This window comes from Hyperolius riggenbachi, chromosome 8, assembly GCF_040937935.1.
Source record: "Hyperolius riggenbachi isolate aHypRig1 chromosome 8, aHypRig1.pri, whole genome shotgun sequence".
In the NCBI taxonomy this organism is placed as follows: domain Eukaryota; kingdom Metazoa; phylum Chordata; class Amphibia; order Anura; family Hyperoliidae; genus Hyperolius; species Hyperolius riggenbachi.
In genome coordinates, this window is record NC_090653.1 from 239,699,690 (window position 1) to 239,727,673 (window position 27,984).

The 27,984-nt window shown below is 45.9% G+C and overlaps 1 protein-coding gene across 1 annotated transcript in view; it reads right to left on the reverse strand.

Annotated features, from left to right (window-relative positions):
- Window positions 1-5,284: 5,284 nt before the first annotated feature.
- LOC137528491 (ficolin-1-like) overlaps window positions 5,285-27,984 on the reverse strand; it is a 37,206-nt gene continuing 14,506 nt past the window's right edge. Inside the window, exons 8-10 of the mRNA XM_068249794.1 lie at window positions 23,593-23,722; window positions 12,256-12,390; window positions 5,285-5,822 (exon numbers count right to left, since the gene is read on the reverse strand). Coding sequence (XP_068105895.1) covers window positions 5,578-5,822; window positions 12,256-12,390; window positions 23,593-23,722 — 510 coding nt within the window. The 3' untranslated portion in view covers window positions 5,285-5,577. The remainder of the gene's footprint in view (window positions 5,823-12,255; window positions 12,391-23,592; window positions 23,723-27,984) is intronic.

The following is a 27,984-nucleotide window of genomic DNA, read 5'->3' on the forward strand; positions in this document are numbered from 1 at the left end:
AGACTAGCCTTTTCCCAGGCAGACAGCGGCCTGGACAATAAACAGTCTGTAGCCCCCCCATATAGCATGCCTTTTTTAGAGGAAATGGAGACTTTCTAACTGCAAGCATTTATACCTACCTGGAGATTCCTCCAGCCCTTGGTAGGCTGTGGGCTCCATTGTGTCCTCCTTGTCCAGTCCATTCTTTCAGTATCCAGTTTGGTGGTTTGGGACTACAACGCATGTGCTGCTATGGCTGCACACATCTGACCCGCGCATGCATAATGGAGCACAACAAAGCCCAACTGCGGCTTTAACTGGGCCAGACGGGAACGATGGACGAGCACAGGAGGATGACGAGGGAGAGCCAGGTAAGTATGAACATTTGTAGTTAAAAAGTGTTATACTATACACTCAGATGTACACTTTTATGAACAGAATGCTTCCGTCCACGTGAGTACAGCTGGCAAAGGGGCGCTCTGGGTGACTGGAGGATCGTGGAAGCACCTTGAGGGCACAGGATGACTGCAGGGGCTGGAAGAAGCCCCAGGTAAGTTACAGTGCTGTTTTTTCCCCATTTTGGGTTGCCTTCAATATAGGTAGCCCCCCTTTCAATATAGGTAGCCAGATGCCCTCACCTTTACAGTATAGGTAACCCCCCCCCCCTTAAGTTTTGGTAGCCAGGTGCTCCCATTTCAGTATGTATCCAAAGGACCCCTTAAAGGAATCATCAGCCAAATTATAAAAAAGCTGATTTACTTACCTGGGGCTTTCTCCAGCCCCTTGCAGCCAACTGTTCCACACTGGCAGCTCTGCTCTCTGTCGCCGGCCTGGGGTCCCCGCACGGTGCAGAGGACGGCCTTGAGGTTGTCCTCACTGCGCCTGCGTGAAGCGCCGCTATCAATCAAGCCCACGTCGTACGCGGCATACTGAGGATGCCTGGCGAGACACCGTGCAGGAACCCAGGGCCAGCGGCGGACAGTGGAGCTGCGGCATGGGACGTTTCAGCTGCAAGGGCTGGAGAAAGCCCCAGGTAAGTAAATCGGCTTGTTTTTATAACTTGGCTGATGATTCCTTTAAGTATAGGCAGCTAGAAGCCCCTACCTTATGTATATGTAGTCAAATGCCCCCATCTACCCCTTTGGTATAGGTGGCTCCCTCCCCCCCCCCCCCCGTATGCAGCCAGATGCTCCTACCAAGTAGTAAAATTACCCCATCCCTAAAGTATAGGGGCCCCCTTTTAAGTATAGGTGGACAGATACCCCATCCCCCCACCCCTTTGGTGTAGGTGGCTTCCCTCTACCTCAGTATGAAGCCAGATACCTCTCCCTCCCCTCCCAGTACTCAGATGCCCCATCCCTTAAGTATACGAGCCCTCCCCATTAATTATTGGTGGCCAGATGTCCTGCCCCCCCCCCACACCCTTTCTTTTGTATAGGTGGTCTCCCCCCCTTAAGTAGTCAGATGACATCATCCCTCGAGTATAGGAGCCCCCCTTAAGTTTAAGTGGCCAGATGCCACCCAAACCCCCAGCCCTTTGAAATAGTTTTTTTCCTCCCCCAAGTAATCAGGTGCCCCCACGAGTTCCCTTAAATATATTTTCTACCCCCACACCTCCCCGAGTCAGGTGGGCTCAACATAGTCTTACCTGCTTCTCTCCTCCACTCCCAGCGCTCGTCTGCCTATATTGCATAAAGTCCTCCTCGCTGCTCCGCTGCCCGGGGCTAATTACTCATTCATTTAGACTTGCAGACAGCAGCGTGGCCCGCAGTGATGAGTGAAGCGAGCGGCGAGCCAATGACAGTGCTGTATACTTCACATACAGGAAGTGAAGTATACAGCGCTGTCATTGGTTACCGCTCACTTCACTGCGGGCCACGCTAATGTATGCAAGTAAATGAATGAGTAATTAAGCCCGGGGTGAAATGGCAAGGAGAACTTTATGCAAAATAGGCTGATGAGTGTTGGAAGAGGAAGCAGATGCTGCGTGCATGTCATCATGGCCGGATTTCTGGCAAGGCCACATAGGCCATGGCCTAGGGCACCAGATAAACAAGGGGCGGCCTGCAGACAGTGGGCATTATTTGCATGGCATTATTTGCAAGTGTCCAAACAAATGAAAGTGGTCAGGATAACTGCACTATTAGTACCAGCTGGCATCTGCCTGTGCTGTGCTACAGGTAGCTGCAGTCCATTAACCAAACGTTTGTGAACAGTTTGTGACCAGCAAAAAGCCAGACCTTGTCCAATGACATAGCAGCAGCTCCAGGCAGTTACAGAAGGCCGGGTCTCACACACTTGGTGTGGGGGGTGAAAGGACCAGGGGCAGCACCAGCAAATAGTACAGAATACAGAAGGCAGCCTCTCACAGTATCCATTTCTTAATTATTGATTGGCCAGCGCTGTTACCCTGGAGACAGCAGTGGGTACAGGACTCACTTTTACGTGTTGCTGACCCCACCCAATGTCCAATTGTGAGCCACTTTTGACTATGTGTGTATGGTGGAAGGCTCCTACCACGCCCATCACCTGTAGATCGCTTGATTGACCAGTTCCCCCGTGTGACATGATTGATTCACTTCACGTTGCCATGGAGACCTCGGCACTAGCCCCAATAGTGGACACCATCGGCCCAAACATTTTTTGATGGATGTGTGTGGAGAGAGGTGGTAGGATACGGTTCGGGCGGCTGGTAATAGTCGGCCTTGGGCGGTAAGAAGTACAAATCCAGCCCTGCATGTCATGAATACGGCGGCCGCCAGCGATACTCACTGTGCGGCTGCTGACTGCAGGATAGAGTGACCAAATCTCGCTGCGGGCGGCCAGAGCATGGGTGGATGATATTGTCGGGACTTTGGGGTGCCGCCTTTGCCCCATAAGGCGCCTGTAGGCTCGTGCCTACCGTGCCTTATGGTAAATCCGGCCCTGGCGGAGTCCGTATACTCGGCGGACTCCGCCGCACGCTTGTTGCCTGTGGGGTCTCCCGCTCCCTCGCCGGCTATCTGTCTCCGTCTTACGCGCGCGAGGAGACAAGAACTTTATGCCACTAGACGAGGAGTCAGCTGACCAGGCTGGTCAGCTGATTCCAGTGGCTCTGTGGATTGGCTGGGGCTCTGGGGCGGCGCTGGGCAGTTCTCTGGCTACTTATAGAACTTGCTTGTCAGTAGCAAGTTGTCTGCTATTGTGAATACATTCGTGTTAGCGCTCAGACCTTAGTCCAGTTTCCTAGGTGTTGATACCAAGGACATCACACCTTAGATTAGGATTGTATTTGTATATTTACCTGTGTTTTGACTCTGGCTATCCCTGACTACTCTTTATTCTAATCACTCTTGTACTTCTGCCTATCTGATTCAGAGTTGCCGACCCTGCCTGTTTATCGACTCTGAATCAGCCTTCCATTTCTGTACTGCTGCCGCCTTCTCTGTTGCCGAACCTCTGCTTGTCTGACCTTCTCCCTTCAGTGGAACGTCTCCCACTGTAGGGCTATCTCCCTCTCCGAGACGCCTGCCCTAGCAGACGATGACTGCCAGCGGCTGAGATTCCTCTCTTTGCCTGGGTTGAGGATCTCACACACTGGGTTCCCATTCAGAGGTAACCACACCTCTGAGGAATTGCCGTGTGGTGGATATTTCCACGATCTTGTTAATTATTACTGTCTTTATTGTCATTTACTGTATTTGGTGTCCAGAGGTTAGTTACACTTGTATTATTGGTGATTCTGCAGATCATCAATAATCAGGTGACATCTGTATTGTTGGCGATACTGCAGATCACCAATAATCAGATTCTCTCTGTTTGCTGACACCAATCCTAACAGCTAGGTACCATGGCCTGTTACATTGCCTGCTGCCACACGTCACTCCTCCTACTGCTGCTGTATTTAACCTCCTGCTGTCTGTGTTCCCACCGCCAGGGTCCACAGAATTATGCGCTGCTGCCATGCACCACTAGCTATTACGCCAAAAATGTAGCTATGCTGTTGAAGACAACATTTTAAAACAATTCTGTAAAGGAAAAAACATTAAGTTGGGTAGAAGAGGAAGAATATGAACAAAAAAAATTAAGAAGAAGAGGATGGTGAAGAAGAAGAAGAACCAGGTGAAGAAGAAGAAGGGGAAGAAGAAGAACCAGGTGAAGAAGAAGAAAGAAGAAGAAAAAAGAAGAAAGAAAGAAGAAGAAAGAAAGAAGAAGAAAGAAAGAAGAAGAAGAAGGAAGAAGAAACAAATACAGAAAAAAAGTTTTCCATCATTTTTTTATTTAAATTACACCACCACATATATGTGGTTGCCCTTTAAAAAAAACAAGATGCTTTAAAGGCCATTCGAATTTGTGATCACAACTCGGATTCGAATGTACTCGAATCGAATTTGAGTACATTCGAGCAACCTATGAGTCCTGGAAATTCAGCCAGTCAGCGCTGTCCAGCCACGTTCCACTTCTACAGCCAGGAGTGTTCTGCATATGTGCAATAGTGCTGTGCAGGTGTAGTACGTTCCTGGCGGCAGTGGCGGCGGAGTGTGTGCATGCGCACTACGTCCGACTGGCTCAAGTACCTGGACCCATAGCAGAACATCCAGGTGGCGGAGGAGGACAGTAAGGGACTGATTAGCCTGAAGGGGGCTGGAGGAAGGTATGTTTAAAACTTTCATCTGTCTCAGGTTTACTTTGTTACATAGTAGTACTATACTCTACATATGCACTTCCCACAGAGCTGCAGGGAATCCACTGAGAATGTTGTGCACATTTCACACAGAGGTGTTGTTGTCTATCACCCATAAACCTGGTTCAGATTGTACATGAAGAATGTGTAATGGAGGAAGAATCTACTCATTCCCCTGCAGAGTACCTGCACATCAGACTTACATGTACCCACAGTTACATTGCCTAGGGCCTGATAGATGTTCTTTGTTCCTGTCTGCACCTTCTACAAGTACTCTTACCAAGGACTAGTTTTAGGCCTCGTTCACATCTATGCAGCGCTGATGGACATGCGATTGGAATACAACGCGTACGATCGCACACCATCTGCGCTGCTACCCGGTGCATTGCTGATCCCATCCATTGACAGTGAATGGGTCAGCTATGCACTTGCAGGTAGAATGCATGCAGCAGTATGGAGAGAACTTAAGAGAAACGTTGAATTGCATCAGGCCCAATTACTTACTTTTGTTGGATTGCAGCAATCAATAACAGATTTAATTAAAGAAAAAAATCAAATCGTCCAGGTCATATCACTGATCACCTCTGTGGTCATCTTTAGATTGTAAACCTTTTCTGTAACTCAAAAACTCAACAGAAGTACTTTATCATCAGGTTATGCTATACTCATTTTATTAATGAACAGAGTTCATAGGAAACAGGGGCATCACAGTCCAAAATAGAAAAAAGTCAACACAATTGCCACCATAAATATATACATACTTGAGACACCTTAAAAGATCAAGAGGGATATGTAATCAATAATATCACAATTTAACCCTCCTTGGCAGGAGATATACAGTCCAACATTAAAATTATAATCCCAATAAGTACCGTATATGAGGATCTTTTTAAAAAGGACCCATAAACTGACCTCTGAATAAACAGGTTTGTATTTTATTTGATTGGTCTGATCTTCATTTCAGTGGTCTTGTAGGAATAATGGTAGCCTTTACCCGAACTCCAGTTGATGCCATCAGCATAAGACTCATGTTGTCCCTGCAGATAGAGGCCGTTCAGGTTTGAGTGGTGGCAATTATTGTACCACCAGCCTCCTTTATACAGGGTGGCACATTTGCTTGCAGTGGAGTCATTTTCTTTAGTGGCGAATGCAACATCAGTATGTACGTCCATAGAGTTGCCTGAAATAGTAACATTACCTCACATGAGAAGCCTTTATTTTTCTGCACAACCATTTTGGCGCACCTCAATAACATATAGTGGCTCTATGTTGAAGTTAATAACCAATTTTTTATCTGTTTTTATGTGTTCTTTATTTGTGGTAATCCCTAGGCAAATGACCTTTGCTAAAAGTAAAACTGAGGCTAACTATCAAGAAAAAATATGAACTTAGTGTCCACCTAAGCCATATGCTAGAATGGGGGATTGCAAGTCAACCTAAAATATTGGTGTATCCAGAAGGTATTTGCATCGATTTAGACTAGGAGTGTCAAACTCGATCATGTAAGGGGCCACAATCTAAAACCAAATCATCTTTTAAAAAGTAGCATTTATGGTCTCAAACTAAGTGATGTAACTATAGCATCCATGGAGGGCCTGCTCCTTCCCTTTCTGGAGAGTAGCACAGTGAAGCAGTTTAATATTTACATGCTCCAGTGTTGCTTCAGGACTCCTCTGGACTCCCTGACAGCCACATTCTCTATACTGTCTGCATACCTCTGGCTCCGAATGTATGTCACGTGATTGGAAGTTGGAGGTGTGGAAGCACAGAACATGCAGCTGCTGGGAAGAACAGAAGAGACCTGATGCATTGCTAGAGCAGTTAAATTTTACACTTCTCCGCTGTACTATTCTGCAATGTGAGTAGGGGGTGTCAGGGGGTATATGTGTGTTTCTTTTACGAACCAAAAAAGGGGGTTTGGATCCCTGGAGAGGGCCCCATGATAATTTTGCTAGGGAGTCCCAAGGGATCTTGCTGCACCCCGGATCAAACTGACAATGTTTTAATTAGAAACATCATCACCGATGTGCTCCTCTGGACAGGAAGGCAGTGTGCTGTCAATCTTACTGCTTACAATGATGCACTTTTGGAGCTCTTGAGGGTCACATAAAATTGCAAGGAAGGCCGCATTTGGCACCAGGCCTTGTGTTTGACACCTGTGATTTAGACTATGCACTTAGCTGGAGCTAAGTCACCTTGTGCTCTATAATACGGCATTGTGCCTATTCCCTAATCAAGCACTGTCTAATGCTGGGTACACACAATGCGTTTTTTCGCTCGATTTTCCATCCAAGCGATTTCCGATTCAACTCTGTTATATTTTCTTATCTATTTCCATTCACTTCTATGAGAAATCAATCAGAAAAACGATCGGAAATAAGATCGGACATGTCGGAAATTATCAATCGAACCATCTATCTAACAAAATTGTATGGTGTGTACCTAGCATAAGAGCAGTAACTGTGGATTAAAGAACAAGCGTGGATTAAAGACCAAACACCCATGCTAACCTAGAAATAAAAAAAACACATATATCAGTAGATAAATACTACTTCTACTTACATAACAGATGTATTGTGCTATCCACGTAATGATTCCTGTGAATTTTATAAAGGAAAAGCAGAAAATCCTATTCTAGACAGTGGCCATTTTGCCAAGCTAATGCTGACATCATATCCTCCCTGACTCTTGTTTCCTCACCCCCTCCCTTCTCTTGCTCATTGTGTATTCATTAGCTGCCCTCCTCTCAGAGGCTTCAGACACTCCCTCTGAGGTGTATACTAGGAACTGCACTGTCTTTTTATTTACTCCTCACCTCAGCCTTGCTTGTAAACACAAGTGATCAGAGGGTGTTTCTGATAAGCAGCTCGGCAGGGAAATAAATAGAAGAGGAGGAATATATTATAGTTAAAAAGAACTCCCAGCATTCAACTTTTTGGCACCGACTACTAAAGGGCCAGTGCTCCTAAAGTAACTCCAAATCATAACAGCAGAAAAAGTTTTTAAAGTTTTGAATGCAGGATTAGCATCTTTATCACTTAATACACTCAGACCAGTTGCTATTGAAATTTGATTTTTATGGTGACAATACCGCTTTAAGGTATTAAGGTTTAGAGAGATAACACTGTATTTCCTCCAGCTCAAGTAGGAACATGGTTTCATCAAATCAAAACAGAATCTCTTTTCTGTTCTCTTTTAATTGAAACTAATATTATTGTCTAATTTTACAGTGCCTACTGTCAGTGGCGTAGCTAAGGAGCTCTGGGCCCCGGTACAAGTTTTACATGCCCTCCCCCCACCCCCCCATCCAAGCACTCTATACATAACAATTGATATGGTGCACCAAAACCTGCCAATGGCAACTATGGTGTCAGAGGTGCAAGAAGGGGATGGGGAACAGTTAATGATTACTACTATTCCAAGTATATATAGAAGTCATTATTATGAGCACAGGACCAATAGAGAGCTCATATTGAAGTTGAGGGAGGGCCCCTTGGGGCTCCTATGGCCCAAGGGCCCCAGTGTGGTTGCAACCTCTGCACCCACTATTGCTACGCCCCTGACCACTGTAGAGTTACCTCATTAATGTACCTGCATGTTGCTTGCTGGTTCTTATTTCTTATATGTTTAAACAGAAAACTTGAGGCTTATATCCACTGGGTGATATGTCCGTTTCCAAATCGGACGCTGCACCCGTGCCATGCAAGGCGATAGGGATTCGGATGTGATACACTGGCGTAGGGATCACCATAGAGGCTGCTATGTGGCTCATAGCCAATGGGGGGTTCAGTTGGCTATTAGGAGGTCTGTCACGGCATGCGCCATACTGTCACGCTGGCCGCTGTGATGATGCAAGGCGGCCGGCTTGGTGACGTCAGACGTGACGTATGAGGAAGAAGGAGCCCAACACTCGGGTCCAGTGTCGCCGGGACGCTGTGGGACCTCCCGACCTACGGTGGGCTGCAGAAAGCCCCAGGTGAGTACCAATTTCGTTTTTATTCAGAGCTCAGAGTCCCTTTAATGATTTGAATTTATAAAACATTATTCTAAACGAAATATTAAAATATAATTTTTTATAAACGATATTTCATAACGTTTACACCAGACGCCCTTTTTTCCCCGATGCCCTCTTGCATGTACGCAAGATAGCCTCTCTGTTATGTCTCAGTTGCTGCTCTGCCTCCTCCAAGGCCCCGTTCACACTTGCGTTTTGGCAAATAAACGGACCGGATCCTGATCGGATCCTGACCTGTTCCTGATCAGAACCGTACGGTTCCGATCCGGATCCGGTCCGTTTGTATCAGGCATGCATCAGGCTGCCATCCGGATCCGTGGGCAAAAAATAGCGAAATTTGAAAAAAAAATGTTGGGGTCAGCAGAAGGTGCACCTGGTGCACGTGTAGAATCAGGTTCCTCCGCTGTAGGCCTCACCTCCACCTCCGACATTCTGCCAAACAGCTCCAGCACGTCTGTCACTGCTGCTCCACTCCAGACATGCTTGGCCCATGTGTCCCCATCCGAAATGGCCGCTTGCATACGCATAGGAAGTGGGGTAGAACGTCAGGTTTTTGTAGGCAGTGTGTTCTGTGCCTTCCGTTCCCCATTGGTTTCTGTGCTACCTGATGGTGCTGTCAGGCTCAGGTCCGGCTCCGGTCCGGGTGCGTGGGCCGGAGATCCGGACCCAAAAAATAGCGCATGTTGGAAAAGAGTCCGGAGTCCGGATCCGATCCGGCTCCGTACTGTACGGAACGGACGCGTGTGAACGTCCGCATAGACTTTACATTGCTATGCGGAACGTACGTTCCGTTTGTACAGTATGCGGTCTGGATCAGATCCGGAAAATCCGGATAGCGAACGCTAATGTGAACCGGGCCTTAGTCCCAGAGTAATTACTAAGGGACTACCAAAAAATGGCCGTCTAACTCCTCATTTGCCAGCCATTTTTTTGTAGTCCCATAGTAAAAGGGATTATTTATGTACGGGGGAGGCAGAGCAGCAATTGAGACATACCAGAGAGGTACGCCTCTTCCTTCCAGTGCTCTTCTCTCTACTCTGCATGTGAGGGAGGGGCTACCAAAATCTGAGGTTGCTAATCTTGCTTCCTATGCGTGGTGGCTAATTTGGTTACTTATATTGGGGGAGCTAATCTGGCTTCCTATACATGGAGGTGCCTAGCTTGTCTACTGACCACATATGCTATTGCTCCGTTGTTATTGCCTGATGAAGCGGGATCAAACCTGGGAAACGCGTTGCATATTTGGAGTTCATAAATAAAATATATTGACTGTCTTTACTACAGTCGTTGTGTGTCTAATTGGAGGAGGTAAGTCCACCACTACCTCCTCTATTTACCAAGAATTTGTTTTTTTAAAGCTCATTTAGCTTCCTTTTATCCATTTGGTGCCTCTGTTTTCCTGCATAATATTGAGTCCACCCTGGGTGGAGGGTTGAACCCCCTTTTTCTCATCTACAGAGAGCGACTTCTTAGTCCTAAGTGGGGTCAGGAAAATCTCCCCACCTGCTTTTACAGTGGTTGCCTAATGGTAACCCTGGTTTGTGAGTATTAATATTTACTCTATCTAGTAACCATTTACCAGTACATATTACACTATTGGGGCTCTTGGTGTTCCTTGTTTTTTCCTAAACATGGAGGCTAATTTATATTTGGGGGGGATAATCTGGCTACTTATATATTGGTCCCCATGTTTGCTAGCTACGCTCCTAATGCGTGCTTCAAAAAACTGCTACATGCCTTCCAGAATCGCAAAGGCATGCTATTTGGATGGCCAGCAATTGACAGAATAAGCCGCATTTCTCTGTCCATCTTGGATGCGGGGAAGTGCTACAAACTGTATTTGCATGTAGTGGAAACGGGCCCTTATTAAAAATTCTAGTTTAAAAAAAATACACTTTGTTTGGATTAAAGCAGACAGCAAAACGGGTTGTAAAAAGCTCACATGTTTTAGACCAACTAAATCTAAAGCTATGTGCACACACTATACTAAACTCAGTTGAGGCTCCCATTCCTTGTCCATCTTGGCCGAGATTACAGTGCTAGGGATGGCAAAACCGATTCTCTGGCGAATGGTCGCTGCTCGCCCATTCGCGAGTAACAGGAACTCAATGGGATGGGTCTTTTGCAAATTCCCTATTCTTTACAATGGAGCCATTTTTGACCATGCACCCTGAAGTCACATGGGACAGGACAGCCAAACAGACAGAATCACCATGATCCCGGGGGCAACATGTAGTAAATCTGATTGTGCAATGTTTTGTGGACAAGTACCCAGGATTCCAGGACATTCTGAAGCAGGGCAGGAATGTGGCTGGACATTTCTGACAATCCTACACTGCCATGGATCAGCTTCCTGACATTCAGTACAAAATGCCTGTGAGACGCCTTATTACTAACAGCCCCACCAGATGGAATTTGGCGTTGCTTATGCTGGATCAGTTGTACCAACAGCAATGTTATATCTCAGACAGTGGCTGCGCAAAACAATTTTTCAGCAGGTAAACATGGCGGCCATTCTAAAGACCAGAATTTGATTTTTGGCATTGACACATGAAAAAAGCCTCTGCGTTAAATACGTCTTTTTGGAGGAATATTTTGCCCTTGATCCCCCTCCACTATGCCACTGTCCAGGCTTTTGTACACTTTGTACACCTTTTGTGGCTGCAGAGATGCCCGGACGGTTTTTGATGTTTGCCTGGTATTAAGGTCAATGGGGCTCGCTGCGATTTTGCCATTTGCAAATTTTAACAATACATTTAGAAAATGTGAAATCGTAATGTTCAGCCGCCACGACCAACGCATGTACAGGTCCCCCCGAGCCTGTTTAAAGATCTGGCACTGCAGTGACCCTCAGGCCGGTTTCACACTGTGGACTGGCGGTAGTGGTGTGTGGTCCGGGGACCGCACCAGCAAAAACAGGTCTTCAGGGGTTACCACGTTAGTATGCAGTAATCCCCATCTGGCAGCCGGCCAAGTAGGAAGTGACGCTCACTTCCTGTGGCCGAAGCGTTCATGTGCGCGGAAGCGTATTGCTAAAATACACTTTTGCACATGTGCGACATGTAAAACTATGGCGGTAACACATGTGTCGCCATAGACTTACATGACTTCCAGTCCGCCCGCAGGTTGCTGCAGTCTGCCACACAGTAACTTAAGTATGCACTCGCGTTGGGGATGCGGCGAAATTTTTTTTTTCATTGCTCTTCATTGCACTGCACCAGTGTGAAAGGGCCCTCAAGCACATTATTCTCCTCCTCACCCCGCCTGCCAGAAGCCACTTCATCATAGACTACAGTATGTTCTTCTATCCCCTTCCGAACAGTTCTTATTCCCCACAGTGCCACCTGCAGGGTCAAGCTTGATCTTGTTGAGCAACACTTATTGAGGATGTGTATGTACCTTTTAATTGTTGCCCTCCTTTTGCTCAAATACCAGGCAATAAATGCTGCACCTCCACCCATCACCAGTGCAGTGAGTTATAGGCAACCAGTGTTGATCAGGTTATTTACTGACCTGTCACTGTTTCCAGCAGCATGGTAGATTTTTACCCCTAGGAATACTAAGGCCAGAGACAGACAGCCATATCTCAATCTCTTACCTGCATTGCCCTCTGTGAAAGCTCCAAGTAAGAGTTTATACTTCTCCGCCTCTCCCAGAACTTGGAAGGATGCATACTTGGCAAAATGCTTTATGTTGTCAAAGGCGCCGAGATCAATACGCAATTCCCAGGTTCCTGTAGAGACATTTGCTATTGTGATATGTATATATATATATATATATATATAGAGAGAGAGAGAGAGAGAGAGAGAGAGAGAGAGAGCACAAAAGGACACAAAGGCCTCGATTCATAAAAAGCAGTGCAGTGCGATAAAAAAAAAATCTCGTCGGGAAAATACCGCACTCTGTATTTTCCCGGTCTGTGTGCTAATTTATAAAGATTTCCCCAGCTGCCGTTGAAGCGGCCGTTACCGCAGCCCATTGAGCGGTAGAGTAGAGCAGTGTGGTGATTCTCTCTTTTGCCCTGCACAAATGACTCAGACAGATGACTCGCACAGACTTTCCCTGCCTGCACAAATGACTCGTACAAATGACTCAGACAGATGACTCGCACAGACTTTCCCTGCCTGCACAAATGACTCGTACAAATGACTCAGACAGATGACTCGCACAGAATTTCCCTGCCTGCACAAATGACTCCCACAAATGACTCAGACAGACTTTCCCTGCCTGCACAAATGACTCGTACAAATGACTCAGACAGATGACTCGCACAGACTTTCCCTGCCTGCACAAATGACTCGTACAAATGACTCAGACAGATGACTCGCACAGAATTTCCCTGCCTGCACAAATGACTCCCACAAATGACTCAGACAGACTTTCCCTGCCTGCACAAATGACTCGCACAGACTTTCCCTGCCTGCACAAATGACTCGTACAAATGACTCAGACAGATGACTCGCACAGAATTTCCCTGCCTGCACAAATGACTCCCACAAATGACTCAGACAGACTTTCCCTGCCTGCACAAATGACTCGCACAGACTTTCCCTGCCTGCACAAATGACTCGTACAAATGACTCAGACAGATGACTCGCACAGACTTTCCCTGCCTGCACAAATGACTCGCTCAAATGACTCACACAGACGGCTCTCTGGCTCTCTGCACAGATGACTCAAACAGACATCGGCTCCCTGCACTTTTCATTCGCCAGAGGTGTTGGTAACTTGTTAACGCATCACCAGAGATGTCGGTAACTATCGTCAGGCTTACCGCTTGTTGAAGGCTTTATGAATTGACATTTGCTGACAATTTACTGACATGTGTTGGAGGTAACTACAGCCAAGTCGGTAATTTATCTCCCTGGTCGGTAATGTCAGCTTTTCATGCATAACAGCCTTTATGAATTGACACATTGCTAAGTGGTCGGGAAAGTCTGCTGTTTTTGGCATTACCGCTGCCGCATGAGGTAATGCTTTATGAATTGAGAGCTAAAACAATGTCATACAGGATGAGAGGTGGCATAAATACTGACGAGGAGAGAAGGTGATGTAGCAACATCACCGTGAAGATTACATGTGGCTGCACTATATTTTCAGTAGTGAAACTCAATGACATTTCTGACCTATTTGGACCCCACGCACAATAACCTCTTGTAAAATAAGCCCCTGATGAGTCCTTATGATGAAAACGCGTTGGGCGGAGCTTAAAGAGAATCTGTACTCTAATATTCTTACAATAAAAAGCATACCATTCTATTCATTATTTTCTCCTGTGCCCCTCTGTGCTGTTTCTGCCACTCTCTGCTGCAATCCTGGCTTGTAATTAACAGTTTTAGGCAGTGTTTACAAACAAACTAACCAGCTTCTAATAGGCTCAGCTAAGCATAGTGTGTGAGTCATTCAGAGTATGCAGGGGGCCTGCAGACGGTGTGTATCGCTTCTACCAATCACAAGCAGCCCTGCACATTCCACACAATCAAGATTTAGCCCGACAAACAGGACAGAGGAAAGATACATTGATTTATTACAGAGACAGTGCAGTTAGGAAAGACTGCAGTAAGCCAGAGCAGATTAGAACAGGTATAGGAACTTATAGGATAGAAGAACTAAGGCTGAAAAATTTGTTACAGAGTCTCTTTAAGGGAGGCATACGGAGGCAGCATGGACTGTTGATCCAGGACACAAGAGTTTTATTGAAATGCTTATTTTATTTATAGAAAATGTGAGTGTGATATCACAACTTTTATGATTATATTAAAGTTTTTTTTACTGCGCTATGGAGGCTTTTGCTTAGTTTTTATGAGACTGCTTCTATTCCATTCACAGAATGAGGCATCAAACAAGGGGGTTCATAATAATCTTAAACGCAGTGGCTGTTTGTGATTGAGCTGCAGCAACTTGATCTGGTGAGGTACACAGTACAAGGTGCAGAGTGCTGTTATCTTCACGGTGAGGTGGAGGCGCAATCGGATTGGATGATACTGCACTATGTATTATTTCTTTTTGCTTTTTTCTGAGGAAAAGTGAAATTTTTGTGATAGAAGAAGCTGGATGGGAAATTCTGGATACTACTTTGTTCCCATATGCGGTTTGTTATTGAGCAGCAATTTCATCTGGTGGGCGCATTGCATTATCTTTGTGTGGGTGTTCATCTGATAAATATGTTTGCACAGGAAGGTAAAGGTGCACACTGATAAGTAAGTATAATGGCCCATACTCACGGGCAACTTTTTGGCCTGTCGCCAGCACACGTGAGCGTGTGCGCGACAGGCCGGCGACAGCTCGTCGCCAGGTCCCTCCGCATACACACGGCGGAGGGACCTGGCAACTGATGCGGCAGAAACTGTCGCTGTTGCGCCTCCCCCCGCCGGAAGCCCAATGTGTAACTTATCTTGTTGCTGTCGCTAGTCCGCGTACTCACGCGGACTAGCGACAGTTGCGGCAGAGTTGCGGCGGCGACTGTCGCCAGGCGATTGAGCGGTTCAATCGCCCGGCAACATCAGTGATGAGCGACAGTTCAGGGTGCGCGCCCGTGCAACGCCGCATACTCACGGGCGACCTGTCGCTGCAACACGCGCGCGCCGCGTGTTGCGGCGACATTTGTAGCCCGTGAGTATGGGCGATTACACTATTACTGTTATTTTTCTTCTTTGCATGTCTCATCTGAGGGCAACGCTAAAGGTAGCCATACACTCGTTAGATTAGCAGCAGATAGATCATCAGATGGATTTCTGATCTATCTGATGTGTTTAGGAATTGTTTTTACTAGGAACAGATTTCCAATAGATTTCAGTTTGACATCTATTGAAAATCGATCTGATCTGATGGCATTTTTTTGCCATCAGATTTCCATTAGGGCCAATGCAAAATGATAAGCAATCTCAACAGATCGACCTAGATTTTCCAGCCTGCAAGATCGATTGAAATCGATCGAAATCGGCCGCAAATTGATCGATTGGTCAATCGATTTGCAATCGACCAAAACTCCTCATTGCAATCAAGGTGGCTGCTAACACAGACTTGCAGAAAAAGATTTTGGCCAAAGATGCAGATTGTTGGTTAGCAGGGGCGTAACAATAGGCCCTGCAGCCCCTGCGCCCGCGGGGCGTTTTGTGGGGGCTGGAGGGGTGGCAGCATGAGGGGAAAGCCTTGCCCACAGTCGGCGGGGAGAGGAGAAGTTCCCCCCCTCTCCCTCACCTCGGGGCTCTCCCCTCTGCGCTCCCCTCCAGCTAGTTACCGTGTGTGGGCAGTGGGCAGCAGCGGAGGCGGCAAGATACATACCTTCTTCCTTGCGTTCCATCGCAGCCTTCTTGCTCTAGCGGCTGACGTCACTTCCGGAAGTGACGTCAGCCGCTAGAGCGAGAAGCCTGCGATGGAACTATATACATTAACTACTTAAGGACCATGGTGATTGAAATCTACGCCCTGTTTTGGTGGGCTCCTGGCTGGCAGGGCGTAGATTTCAATCACCGCCTCAGCGCGCATCCGTCGTTTCTATCGCTCCCCGCCGATCGTGCCGCTCAAACCCATCGTCTCTCACCGCAGCTCACTGGCTCTGCCTGTCTCTATGACGGCAGAGCCATGTGAGTCGGTGAGGAGCCGATTTCATTGGCTCCTGGCCGTGTCTATTAATGTAAGCCACTACCATTGGTTTACATTGATAGACACGGTCAGGAGCCAATGAAAGCGGCTCCTGGCCGGCTCACATGACTGGCGTCATAGAGACGGCAGACTGGATGTCAGGAGGATCCTGGCGTGCGGCGGTGATGGCTATTGCGGTGGGTATGCGCGGCGATTCGTCAAGATTCTGTTGTTATTGTACCAGCCTCTGGTCCTTAAGGGGGCAGAGACTGCTGGTACTTAAGTAGTTAAATGGGGGTTCATCTGGCCTTATACTATTCATGGGGTCATGTGGTTACTTATCCTAAATGGGGGTCATCTACCTACCTATACTAAACTGGGGGGGTTCATCTGGCTACTTGTACTATACTCGGGGGGGGGGGTCATCTGGCTACCTATACTAAAGGGGGGGTTAATTTGGTTATTTATACTAAAGGAAGGGGGGGGGGGGTTGTCTGGCTACCTAATTGCTGCCAGTTTATGGGCAAATGCTGTGCATTATGTGTATTTTGTGGGCAAACACTGAGCATTGTGTGTATTTTGTATAGGTGCTTTAACTTTGTACTTGATCAAGTAGTACAAAACGTATGCAGCTGATAGTACAATCAATTGCAATAACAGGACTGCTAGAACTCTCATTGAAATAGACAGTTTAGTGTGGTGCGATGATCAGTACTCTGTGATGTGTGCATGGAGTTCTCCGATTATTTTCATGGGTTTTCTCGTTTCATCCCAAATTTCCAAAACTTTATGCTAAGTTAATGGGTACCACCTTAAAACTGGCCTTAGACTATGATAGGGACACTAAACTATAACTAGGGTAGCAATCAGCTTGAGAACTCCTTGAGGGACAGTTAGTAACATGACTATAGGATATGTCGACTCTATATACCATCTATACTGTAGTATAGGCAAGCTTTTTTGGACAAAAAAAGTGGACCAAAAGTGGGGGTGTAGGCTTACGCTTGAGTCACCACAAAATTGCCCTCCCCCTGAGCCCTCCCACCAAATGTAGAGTGGTAACAGCTGTGTCGTCCAGCCCCCCTTCAAGTCCCCCCCACCATATGCTGAGTGACACAAGCAGCCCCCCCCCCCCCCCCACACACACACACACAAATATGCAGACCGGAGCCTGCTTCTTTCATTTACCACTTCACTTTAGCTTATCACAGTAATTTCTATGATGCCCTCTGGTTGCACCTCTCATTACATGAACCACTGCAAGGAGTCAGAAAGATGAGATTTTTTTTTAATCATTGTTTAACCACTTGAGGACCACAGTGCTAAACCCCCCTAAAGACCAGGACATTTTTGTGGAAATTGGCCACTGTAGCTTTAAGGCCTCGCTGCAAAGCCGCACAACTCAGCACACAAGTGATTCCCCCTCCCCCTTTTCTCCCCATCAACAGAGCTTTCTGTTGGTGGGGTCTGATCGCCCCCTAGTTTTTATTTTTTTAATAAATATTTGTGTCTTTATTTTGTTATTATTTTTACTACTTATTTATTAATTTTTGTCAGCCCCCTCCCTCCCCCCCAGCCAGCCAATCCTGGTGATCAGCTGTCATAGGCAGCCGATCGCTCTCTAGTGTCCCAGGGGGATAGCCGTGTCACACGGGTGACCCCAGTACAGCCGAGGGGCGATCGCCGCTGGTAGACTGAAGGCGAGGCAGAGCTCCGCCTTCCAAGCGGAGATGGGCGCACGCGATCTCCTGCAGTAGCCGGCCCCAGGACTTGACTACAATTGGAGGCGGTCCTGGGGCTGCCGCCGCGGTCACGCCCATTGGCGTGACGCGGTCATTAGGTAGTTAATTTTTCTAGTAGACACATTTAAGGGGGTTTACCCATTACAAGGGGATCTTACATATGGACAATAAACCCAAACATATCTCCAAAATTGCATTAAAATGGCCCGAGAACAACAAAGGTCAAGGCACTGGTATAATATCACAATGCCCTTACCTTAAAGTGGACCCAAACTAAAAATACAAGATTTCAGAAATAAAATCTATTTTCTAAATTATAATAATAAATAGCAGCCTTTTTTCAGCTGCATGATGACAAATATAAAATATTTTACATTTATTGGAGAAACCCCTCCCTTCCTTTCATATTACCGGGACAGATTCTGGCAAACTGGTGGAGTAGATGGTATCCAGCAAAGGAGGAATTGCTAATGGCTGCCACCTGTATAACCCTAGTTATGCAAAGAGAAGGGTGAAAAGCATGCATTGAAATGCACATAGGCTTGAAGGAGTGTTTATTTATATTTGTATGGGCTGGTGCACACCGAGCGGCTTTTTGGGCGTTTTCAGATCCGCTTGCGGCTGCGGATCTGCTTGGTCAATGTATCTCAATGGGGTGGTGCACACCAGAGCGGGGGGCGTTTTGCAGAAACGAAAAATGCCTGGGTGAGGCATTTTTTGGATTGCGGGTGCGTTTCTGCCTCAATGTTAAGTATAGGAAAAACGCAAACCGCTCTGAAAAACGGCACTTCAGAGCGGTTTTGCAGGCGTTTTTGTTACAGAAGCTGTTCAGTAACAGCTTTACTGTAACAATATATGAAATCTACTATACTGAAAACCGCAGCAGCAATCCGCAAAACGCTAGCAAAACGCCTCATAAAAATAAAAAAAAGCGTTTAAAAATCTGCTAGCATTTTGCGGATCTGCTAGCGGGTTTTGGTGTGCACCAGGCCTCAGTGTCAGAGTGGTGCAACTAAATATTTAGAATTAAAAAAATGTTTGGTTTGGGTTCGCTTTAATCTGACTGAAAATATGTGGGCAAAACTGAAAAAATGTGTGCGAGCAAAGAGGTCTGCAAACCTGTCCTCATTACACCAGTTCTGTCTGCAGGAAGAGGCTACAATGCAAATCATTCTCAGCAGTTTGTCAGCAGTTTGGCTACCCAAAGCGCTTGCCTCAAGTTAGCCAATTTAAAGGGGAACTGAAGTAAGAGGTATACGGAGGCTTCCATATTTATTTCCTTTTAATCAATACCAGTTGCCTGGCAGCCCTGCTGGTCTATTTCTCTGCAGTAGTATCTGAATAACACCAGAAACAAGCATGCAGCTAGTTTTGTCAGATCTGACTTTAAAGTCTGAAACACCTGATCTGTTGCATACTTGTTCAGGGGCTATGGCTAATAGTATTAGAGGCAGAGGATCAGCAGGGCTGCCAGGCAACTGATATTGCTTAAAAGGAAATAAACAAGGCAGCCTCCATATTTACATGTTTGTGGTAATAGTTTGTGTATTGTTACAGTTTTTTTTATAATTTTCCAAAAGGTTTTTTTTGTAAGTCATAAAATGTTTCATTTTGGTATGTTAAGGATTCACAGGGTACTTTATTTGGTATTTTAAGGATTCATGTGGTATTTATTTTGGCATTTGATGGATTATTGCATTGCAGGGAAAATGGAAGTCAGGTGTGATAAGATTTTTTTTTCTGCCAGGTCAAATATAGTTTATTGATTGTATTTTTTCTTTCAATACTTTTTATTGATTTTTTTTTTAAACAAGATAAGTTATACAAGTATAGGTTAGCAGAACCATACATCTGAACAGCAACATATAAGATGAAGCATGCGAATTACCAAAATACTATCATGGTGATAAGGATAACAAGTTACATAAACATAAGCATATTTTGGGCTAAGTAAGCCCAAGTGACATGGAGCGAGTGAAGTTTACCAACAGAAAAACATTTAACCACTTCACCACTGAGGGGTTTTACCCCCTGACCACCAGAGCAATTTTCACCTTTTAGCGCTCCTTCCATTCATTCGTCTATAACTTTATCATTACTTATCGCAATGACATGAACTATATCTTGTTTTTTCCGCCACCAATTAGGGTTTCTTTAGGTGGGACATTATGCCAAGAATTATTTTATTCTAAAGGTGTTTTAATGGGAAAATAGGAAAAAATGTGGGAAAAAAATATTATTTTTCAGTTTTCAGCCATTATAGTTTTTAAATAATGCATGCTACTGTAATTAAAACCGATGAAATGTATTAACCCATTTGTCCCGGTTATAAAACTGTTTAAATTATGTCCCTATCACAATGTTTGGCACCAATATTTTATTTGGAAATAAAGGTGCATTTTTTTCGGTTTTGCGTCCATCCCTAATTACAAGCCCATAGTTTATAAAGTAAGGGCCGGTGCACACCAAAAACCGCTAGCAGATCCGCAAAATGCTAGCAGATTTTGAAACGCTTTTTTTAATTTTTCTATGGCGTTTTGCTAGCGTTTTGCGGATTGCTGCTGCGGTTTTCAGTATAGTAGATTTCATATATTGTTACAGTAAAGCTGTTACTGAACAGCTTCTGTAACAAAAATGCCGGCAAAACCGCTCTGAACAGGCGTTTTTCAGAGCGGTTTGCGTTTTTCCTATACTTAACATTGAGGCAGAAACGCATCTGAAATCCAAAAAATGCCTCACCCAGGCATTTTTCGTTTCTGCAAAATGCCTCCCGCTCTGGTGTGCACCACCCCATTGAGATACATTGACCAAGCGGATCTGCAGCCGCAAGCGGCTGCAGAAACGCTGAAAAAGCCGCTCGGTGTGCACCAGCCCTCACAGTGTTATACCCTCCTGACATAAATATTTAAAAAGTTCAGTCACTAAGGTAACTATTTATGTATTTTTTGGTACTTATCCGTTAGCCGGGCGCATCCTCTAGGTGGCGCTAATTACTATTCCTCCTCCAGGCCGACATGGATAGTAGGGAAAGATGTAACTCTGGTGGAGTTTTGTCCCCACCTAGAGGATGCGCCCGGCTAACGGATAAGTACCTATTTTTTTTATTGTACATTTTTTATTATTTTTTTAATTATAAAAAAAAAAAAATTGGGAGTGTGGGAGGTAATGAGTTAATTTTTTGTGGAAAAGTAATTTATTTGTATGTGAAAAATGTTTAGGGTGTAGTTTTACTATTTGGCTACAAGATGGCCACAGTAACTTTTTGATTCAATGCGACCTCCAAGCGTCCTTCCGGACTCTTGGAGGAAGTACTAGGAGGCTGGGTAAGTGTGTTTTTTTTTTTCACAATGATCGCGCTGCTCATCGGAGAGCAGCGGATCATTGCGGGGCTTAGATCAACGAACAGGGATGGATTTTCCCGTTCATTGATCTCCGGGCGAGCGGCGGGCGGCGTGTTTACGAGCGGCCGGCGACGTGTTTACGAGCGGGAGCGCGGGCAGCGGCGGGAGTGCGCAAAGTACGGATTTCTCCGTCCCTGGGGGTTAAAGGATGGAAAAAGGGACGGAGAAATCCGTACGGGCGGGGGTAAAGTGGTTAAACTTGATAGTTAGAAAGAAAACAAAAACATAGTTACTTGAGTATCGTAGCAATTATTACTTCAAGAGACTCTGTAACAAAAAAAAAAGGTCCCCTCGGAGGTACTCACCTCGGTAGGGGGAAGCCTCAGGGTCCCAATGAGGCTTCCCCCTGCGCTGTAGCTGCAGGCAGTCCAGCACTGGCTCCCCGAAGTGTCCCGGAATCCTCCCTCGACAAGGCTGACAAGCGCTGATAATGATTTATTTACCGTTCCCGGCTCCAGCGGGGACGCTGTTGCGGCAAACCGTATGGAGATAGGCGAAAATACCCGATCTCTGTCGAGTCCGCTATACTACGCAGGCGCAGGAGACTTGCGCCTGCGCAGCAGAGTGGGCCGACAGTGATCGGGTATTTACGCCTATCTCCGAGCGGAGAGTAGATACTGCGCCTGCTCTGGAGCCGTGGAGGTAAATATTTACATGCCTGCTGTCCGGAGGGGCACAGCGAGACCGCCGTGGGACACAGGAGGACGGAAGAAGCCTCGATCGGATTCGGAGGCTTCCCCTTACCGAGGTCAGTACCCCCCAGGGGAACTTTTTGTAGTTACAGGTTTTCTATAAAGAGAGTCTGAAGCGAGAATAAATCTCGCTTCAGACCTCATAGATAGCAGGGGCATGTGTGCCCCTGCTAAACCGCCGCTATCGCGCCACTAAACGGGGGTCGCTTCACCCCCAAATCCCCCTCCGTGCAGCGCATCCCCTCTTCCTGGTTGGGGCAGGGCTAACCACTGCAGCCCTGCCCCACGCGCGTCTGTCAGAGCGTATCTCCACCTCTCCCCCGCCCCTCTCAGTCTTCCTTCACTGAGAGGGGAGGGGGAGAGGCGGCGATGCGCCGCTGATAGACGTGACTGGAGGCAGGGCTGCAGCCGTTAGCCCTGCCTCCAGGAACGACCAATTCTACGACCAAGGTTTGCGGGGGTGGGTTTGGGGGTGAAGGGACCCCCGTTTAGTGGCGCGATAGCGGCGGTTTAGCAGGGGCACACATGCCCCTGCTATCTATGAGCTCTGAAGCGAGATTTATTCTCGCTTCAAAGTCTCTTTAAGGCTAGGTATTTATTATATGGAAACCCTAACCTACTCCGGTTCCTCAAGACAATTCTTGTCTTTGACCGGGGAAGTTAGAGGTTCCTAAAGACCTGCTAAATCAGTGGGATGGGGAATGGGAGGGGAAATAACGGAGGAGGGGTGGGGGAAGACTGGATCTAAACCTGTTATGTGAGACCAACACTCAAGATGAGTATTCACTCTTTTGGGGTTAAGTTGGAATGTCAAGTAGCCTTTCTATATTGGCCCAGTCTATTTTGAGATGATTAGTGGGGGATCCTGGGTGCTCTCTAATTATAAATAATTTCTCCATCTGGTGACTAAAATCTATTGAGGATGGAAGCTGGGAAAAGGTTGGGATTTTGGCAGTTACTCAGTTTGCTAAGATCAGTAGCCTCATGGCACAAGATAAGATTTTTTTTTATCATACTGACAAGTAATGTGCAGGTCCATAAAATATATCATATCTGTAAATGTTGCTAGCAGAGAATTATCCTTTCCTTACATAAAGTTGATGTCTTAAATTATATGTTAAAAGTTTAGTTTACCTTCTGTGTGGAATTTGTGAAGAGAGGTTATAAATCTGAGTTTTAAAGAAATCGGTCTAAATGTGAGTCAAAATCTGACATCAGATGGTTCTTATTGGATTATTGAAACACCTCCTTTAAACAGTGGCCTCAATTCACAGAGCTTTATCAAACACTTTATCAAATGTTTGATAATTTACCTCATGGGTAAAATCTAATTTTGAATTCACTAAGGTGTTATAGATTTATTAAACGTTTTATCAATAAAACATTAAATAAATCTATAACACCTTAGTGAATTCAAAATTAGATTTTACTCATGAAGTAAATTATCAAACGTTTGATAAAGTGTTTGATAAAGCTCTGTGAATTGAGGCCATATGTCAGCCATGATGAATATTACCTGATGAAGTCAGAAGATGAAGATTGTCATTGCCCAACCAAAATTCGGTCAGGCGACTCCCAAACCCCACCTTGTAGGAATTCCAGTCACGAAAAAAATCTACAGAGCCATCCCAGCGTCTCTGGAAAACCTAGAGACACAGAAAAAATTATGTTAGTAAGGTCCATCTCCATGCACAGAACTAAATATTCCTTCTATCCATTTCATAATCAAAATTGTCAAATAATTTGTTTTTGTTTAAAATTAGACATCTGCAGCTAAAAATCCTATCTTATACACTTCCGGACTGTGCTGATTGAAATTGGCGCCATATTTTTCACCTGTTATCTCTGCCAGGGCATAGGAATAGGAATCGCAGTAGGTTATTTCCACTACCGCGATTCGATTTTTCTACAAACGTGATAGCGCAGCGGAGTGATTATTGCCGCGATTTTGCTATGCCCTGCAGTGCATAGCAAAATCGCAAACGCTATCACCGGGGAAAAAAAGGATTTTGCTGAATCGCAATCGCTAGCGTTTAGCGCTAACACTAGCGATTGCAAGTGGAAAAGGGCCCATAAAGACATAACTAGCAGAAAAAAAATCTGCTATTTCTACTGCATTCCTACGCTGCCATCTAGTTGTCAATACAGGTTACTACACCACCTCTGCTTATTAACTTAGGGCTCGTTTCCACTATAGCGAATCCGCATGTGGGCACTGCATGCGGATTCGCATACTCAATGTTAGTGGATGGGGCTGTTTCCACGTGTGCGGCGGCGGCGGCGGTTTTCGGTGCGGGAAAAATCTGCACGACAGGGTCGTCAGATTTCGCGTGCGGCAGGAATGCGGGCGAATCGCCGCGAATGCATTCAATAGGGAAATCGTATGCGGCTTTGTCATGCAGATTTCCCCGCAATTTCGCATGCGATTTCGCATGAAAAGCAATGGAACTTTACACAGGCAGTGACATGGTTAAAATCGTACTTTCTCAGTACGATGTAAGGTTTGGTTTGAGCCTAATAACTATTAACATACCGCACTTCACTGTGTGATATTGTGGATGATTTTTGGTTTTGTATTGTAACATGATGTGTGTGTGTGTGTGTGTGTGTGTGTGTGTGTGTGTGTGTGTGTGTTAGCACAGCACCGACAATTTGCACCATGTGTTATAGCCGCGGTTCGCCCCCCCCCCCCCCCCCCCCCAAAAAAAATGCCCTCAGAGTCAGTATAGGTAGGTAGCCAGGTATAGGTGCCCCCAGTATTACATCTCATGTGCAAGTGCCCTCCAATATAGGTTGCCAATCATAGGTGCCCCCAGTATAGGTAGTCAGTTGAAGGTCTCCATCGCCCCATAGGTAGCCAGGCGTATGTGCCTCCAGTATAGGTAGCCAGGTATTGGTGTCCCCAGTATAGGAAATCAGGTGTAGATGATCAGTTGCGTAGCTAAGGAGCTATGGGCCCTTGTGCAAGTTCTACAATGGTGCCCCCAAGCACTCTTTACATACTGTAACTATTGATAATCTGCCAAGGACAACCGCAGTGTCAGAGGTGCAAGAAAGCATGGAGAACAGTTTGTAAATGATAATTACTATTCAAAGTATCTATAGAAGTGATTATTACCAGCACAGGACCAATAGAGAGCTAATACTGCAGTTGGGGGAGAGCCCCTCAGGGCCCATCTGGCCCAATGGCCCCGATGCGGTTGCAACCTCTGCACCCCCTATTGTTACACCCCTGTTCCCTCAGTATAGATAACCAGCTATGGGCGCCCCCTTGGAAGCCAGCGCCCTGTGCGACCGCTCCGGTCGCACAGGTCAAAGGCCGGCTATGGGCGGCATTGAAGAGAGAGGAGAATTGTGGGATGTCACACAAGCTGCGCTCCGACCCCTGGAATGCACGGAAGAGGTAAGTTCATTTTGAACACACATCCCCATTGCTGCCGCATCAATACGCTGCCTGGCCTACTATATGGAGGGGGAGCGCGGATGGGGGGACCCAAGTGAGGGGGGTTCAACCCCCTCCCAACCTCTGTGCCCGCTGCCCCCCTTCCTGGCTGCTACCCCCTCCAGCTCACCTCACGGAGGGCCCCACGGCCAGGCGGGTGGAGGTAAGATGGGTGGTGGCAGGCCAGGCGAACTTCCTGCTCCTGCCTGGTGCCACTCCCAGACTTAAACCACCTGAGGAAGACTCTTCACTTGGCATCATGGGTGGGCTGGGTCTATGGCTAAAAGTATGAGAGGCAGAGGATCAGGTGGGCTGCAAAGCAACTGCTATTGCTTAAGGAAATTAATATGGCAGCCTCCATATCCCGCTCACTTCAATTGTCCTCTAAACAGAACTAGAATTACATGCGTTAAGTTTTATGTATGATGAGTAGAGTGTAATGCATTGCATATAATGCTTTCTGCTCTACTCTACTCATCATGCGGTAAGACTGTACACATGCTATGCTGCTTAATGCAGTTTAGTACATACACACCAAAGAGACATCAATTCCACATAATGCAATTACATATTGTCAGGGGAAACATGACAAGCCCCCCCCCATGTTGTGTCCCCCCTCCTAGCCTCTCTTGAGCATTACCCAAACTTTGGAAATGCGTTTGCTATGGGACTTGGGAGCTACATTGCCTGGAGGGCTCCCTAGGCTTTCGAAGGAGTAGCACTACAGACAGCACCCCAAGTACTACAGATGCAACTGCTCATTTCGTACCTTTATATTTGCCTAGAGGCCTTCCCATTAGCCATTTATAAGCCAAGTGATGCTTGGTCTGAGCATCTACCGTTTCATCCACTCTCATGAGGATTTTTTTAATTGCGCCAAACTGTTACTACAATAGACTTAGCCACGCCCGGTATGCAGGTAACAAAGCAGAACAATGTCTTCCGTTTTCACACTTTCTGCACATAAAAAAAAAAAATCAATATGCGCGTCCAGAAAATAATCTGAAATGCGAGTGACCCATTTACTTGCAGGCTGCTAGTCATATTGGCAGTTAAGAGGTTAATGGAAGACTCTGTTGGTAAAGCTGCTGGTGTCTGGGCTGCATCATCCTGTTGTTTTGATTGCACAGGATGGAGCACAGACTGTATTTTCTGAGAAAACTTCAGCCTATTGCAATGAAAGTCTGACTGTGATACAGGAAATGTCCAGTATCTGAGCTACTGATCAGACACTTTGAAGGGATCATTTGACCTTAGCTAATCCAGCAGATACAAATATGATTTGCAATTAATTATGATTAAGTAATGAATTAGAGAAGTTCTCTGCCCCCCTCACACTTGAACCTCCCTGGCCGTGTGATTATTTCCAGATTTTAGGGTCTAAAAGCAGTGCAATTTTTTCACATTCTTTTAGACCCCAGGGGAAAAAAAATCACACCACAGAGAGATCTGCAGCAGCCCCTGGACTTTACTCACCTCCTTGGGGTCCAGCACTGCAGTTCTCCCTCCATCCTCCGGGTCATTCTGTACCCCGATAGTTAGATCGCCATCTGTCATCATGATGACAAACCGCTATCTCACCCGAGGGATCTAGAGCCTCCGAGGAACGGAAGAAGAATGTCTGCCGGCGTCTGGAACCCAAGGGAGGTGAGTTGAAGTGCTATCATGCTGCTGCTGTTTCCCTATACCTTCTGGCGGCGTGTACGTTAAAAAAGGGCGCCGGGAAAAAAGGTTTTAAACGATAAGCATGAATAACGTTTAAAAAACAATTGTGCTATGTTTCGTTTAAAAATAATGTTTTATAAAGTTATAAATCATTAAATAATGTGTATGAAATCGGCAATTGTAAAAACGTTAATCTTCCCTGTTTAAAAAGTGAAATTTATAATAACGTTTTATAAAACATTAATAAGAATGTTACTAAAGCTATACCTAACCCTACTCTCACACAGAACCCTCCCTGTACCTATCCCTAACCCCTAGACCCCCCTGGTGGTGCCTAAACCTAAGACCCCCCTGGTGGTGCCTAAACCTAAGACCCCCCCCTGGTGGTGCCTAAACCTAAGACCCACCTGGTGGTGCCTAAACCTAAGACCCCCCTGGTGGTGCCTAAACCTAAGACCCACCTGGTGGTGCCTAAACCTAAGACCCTCCTGGTGGTGCCTAAACCTAAGACCCCCCTGGTGGTGCCTAAACCTAAGACCCCCCCTGGTGGTGCCTAAACCTAAGACCCTCCTGGTGGTGCCTAAACCTAAGACCCCCCTGGTGGTGCCTAAACCTAAGACCCCCTGTGATAAGCATTAATAACGTTTTAAAAAATATTGTGTGGTTTTTCGTTTAAACATAATGTTTTAAAAAAAGAAAAAAATTTCAATTTTTCGTTTAAAAATAATGTTTTAAAAAATATTGTACTGTTTTTTCGTTTAAAAATAATGTGTAAAAAATTATAAATCATTAAATAATGTG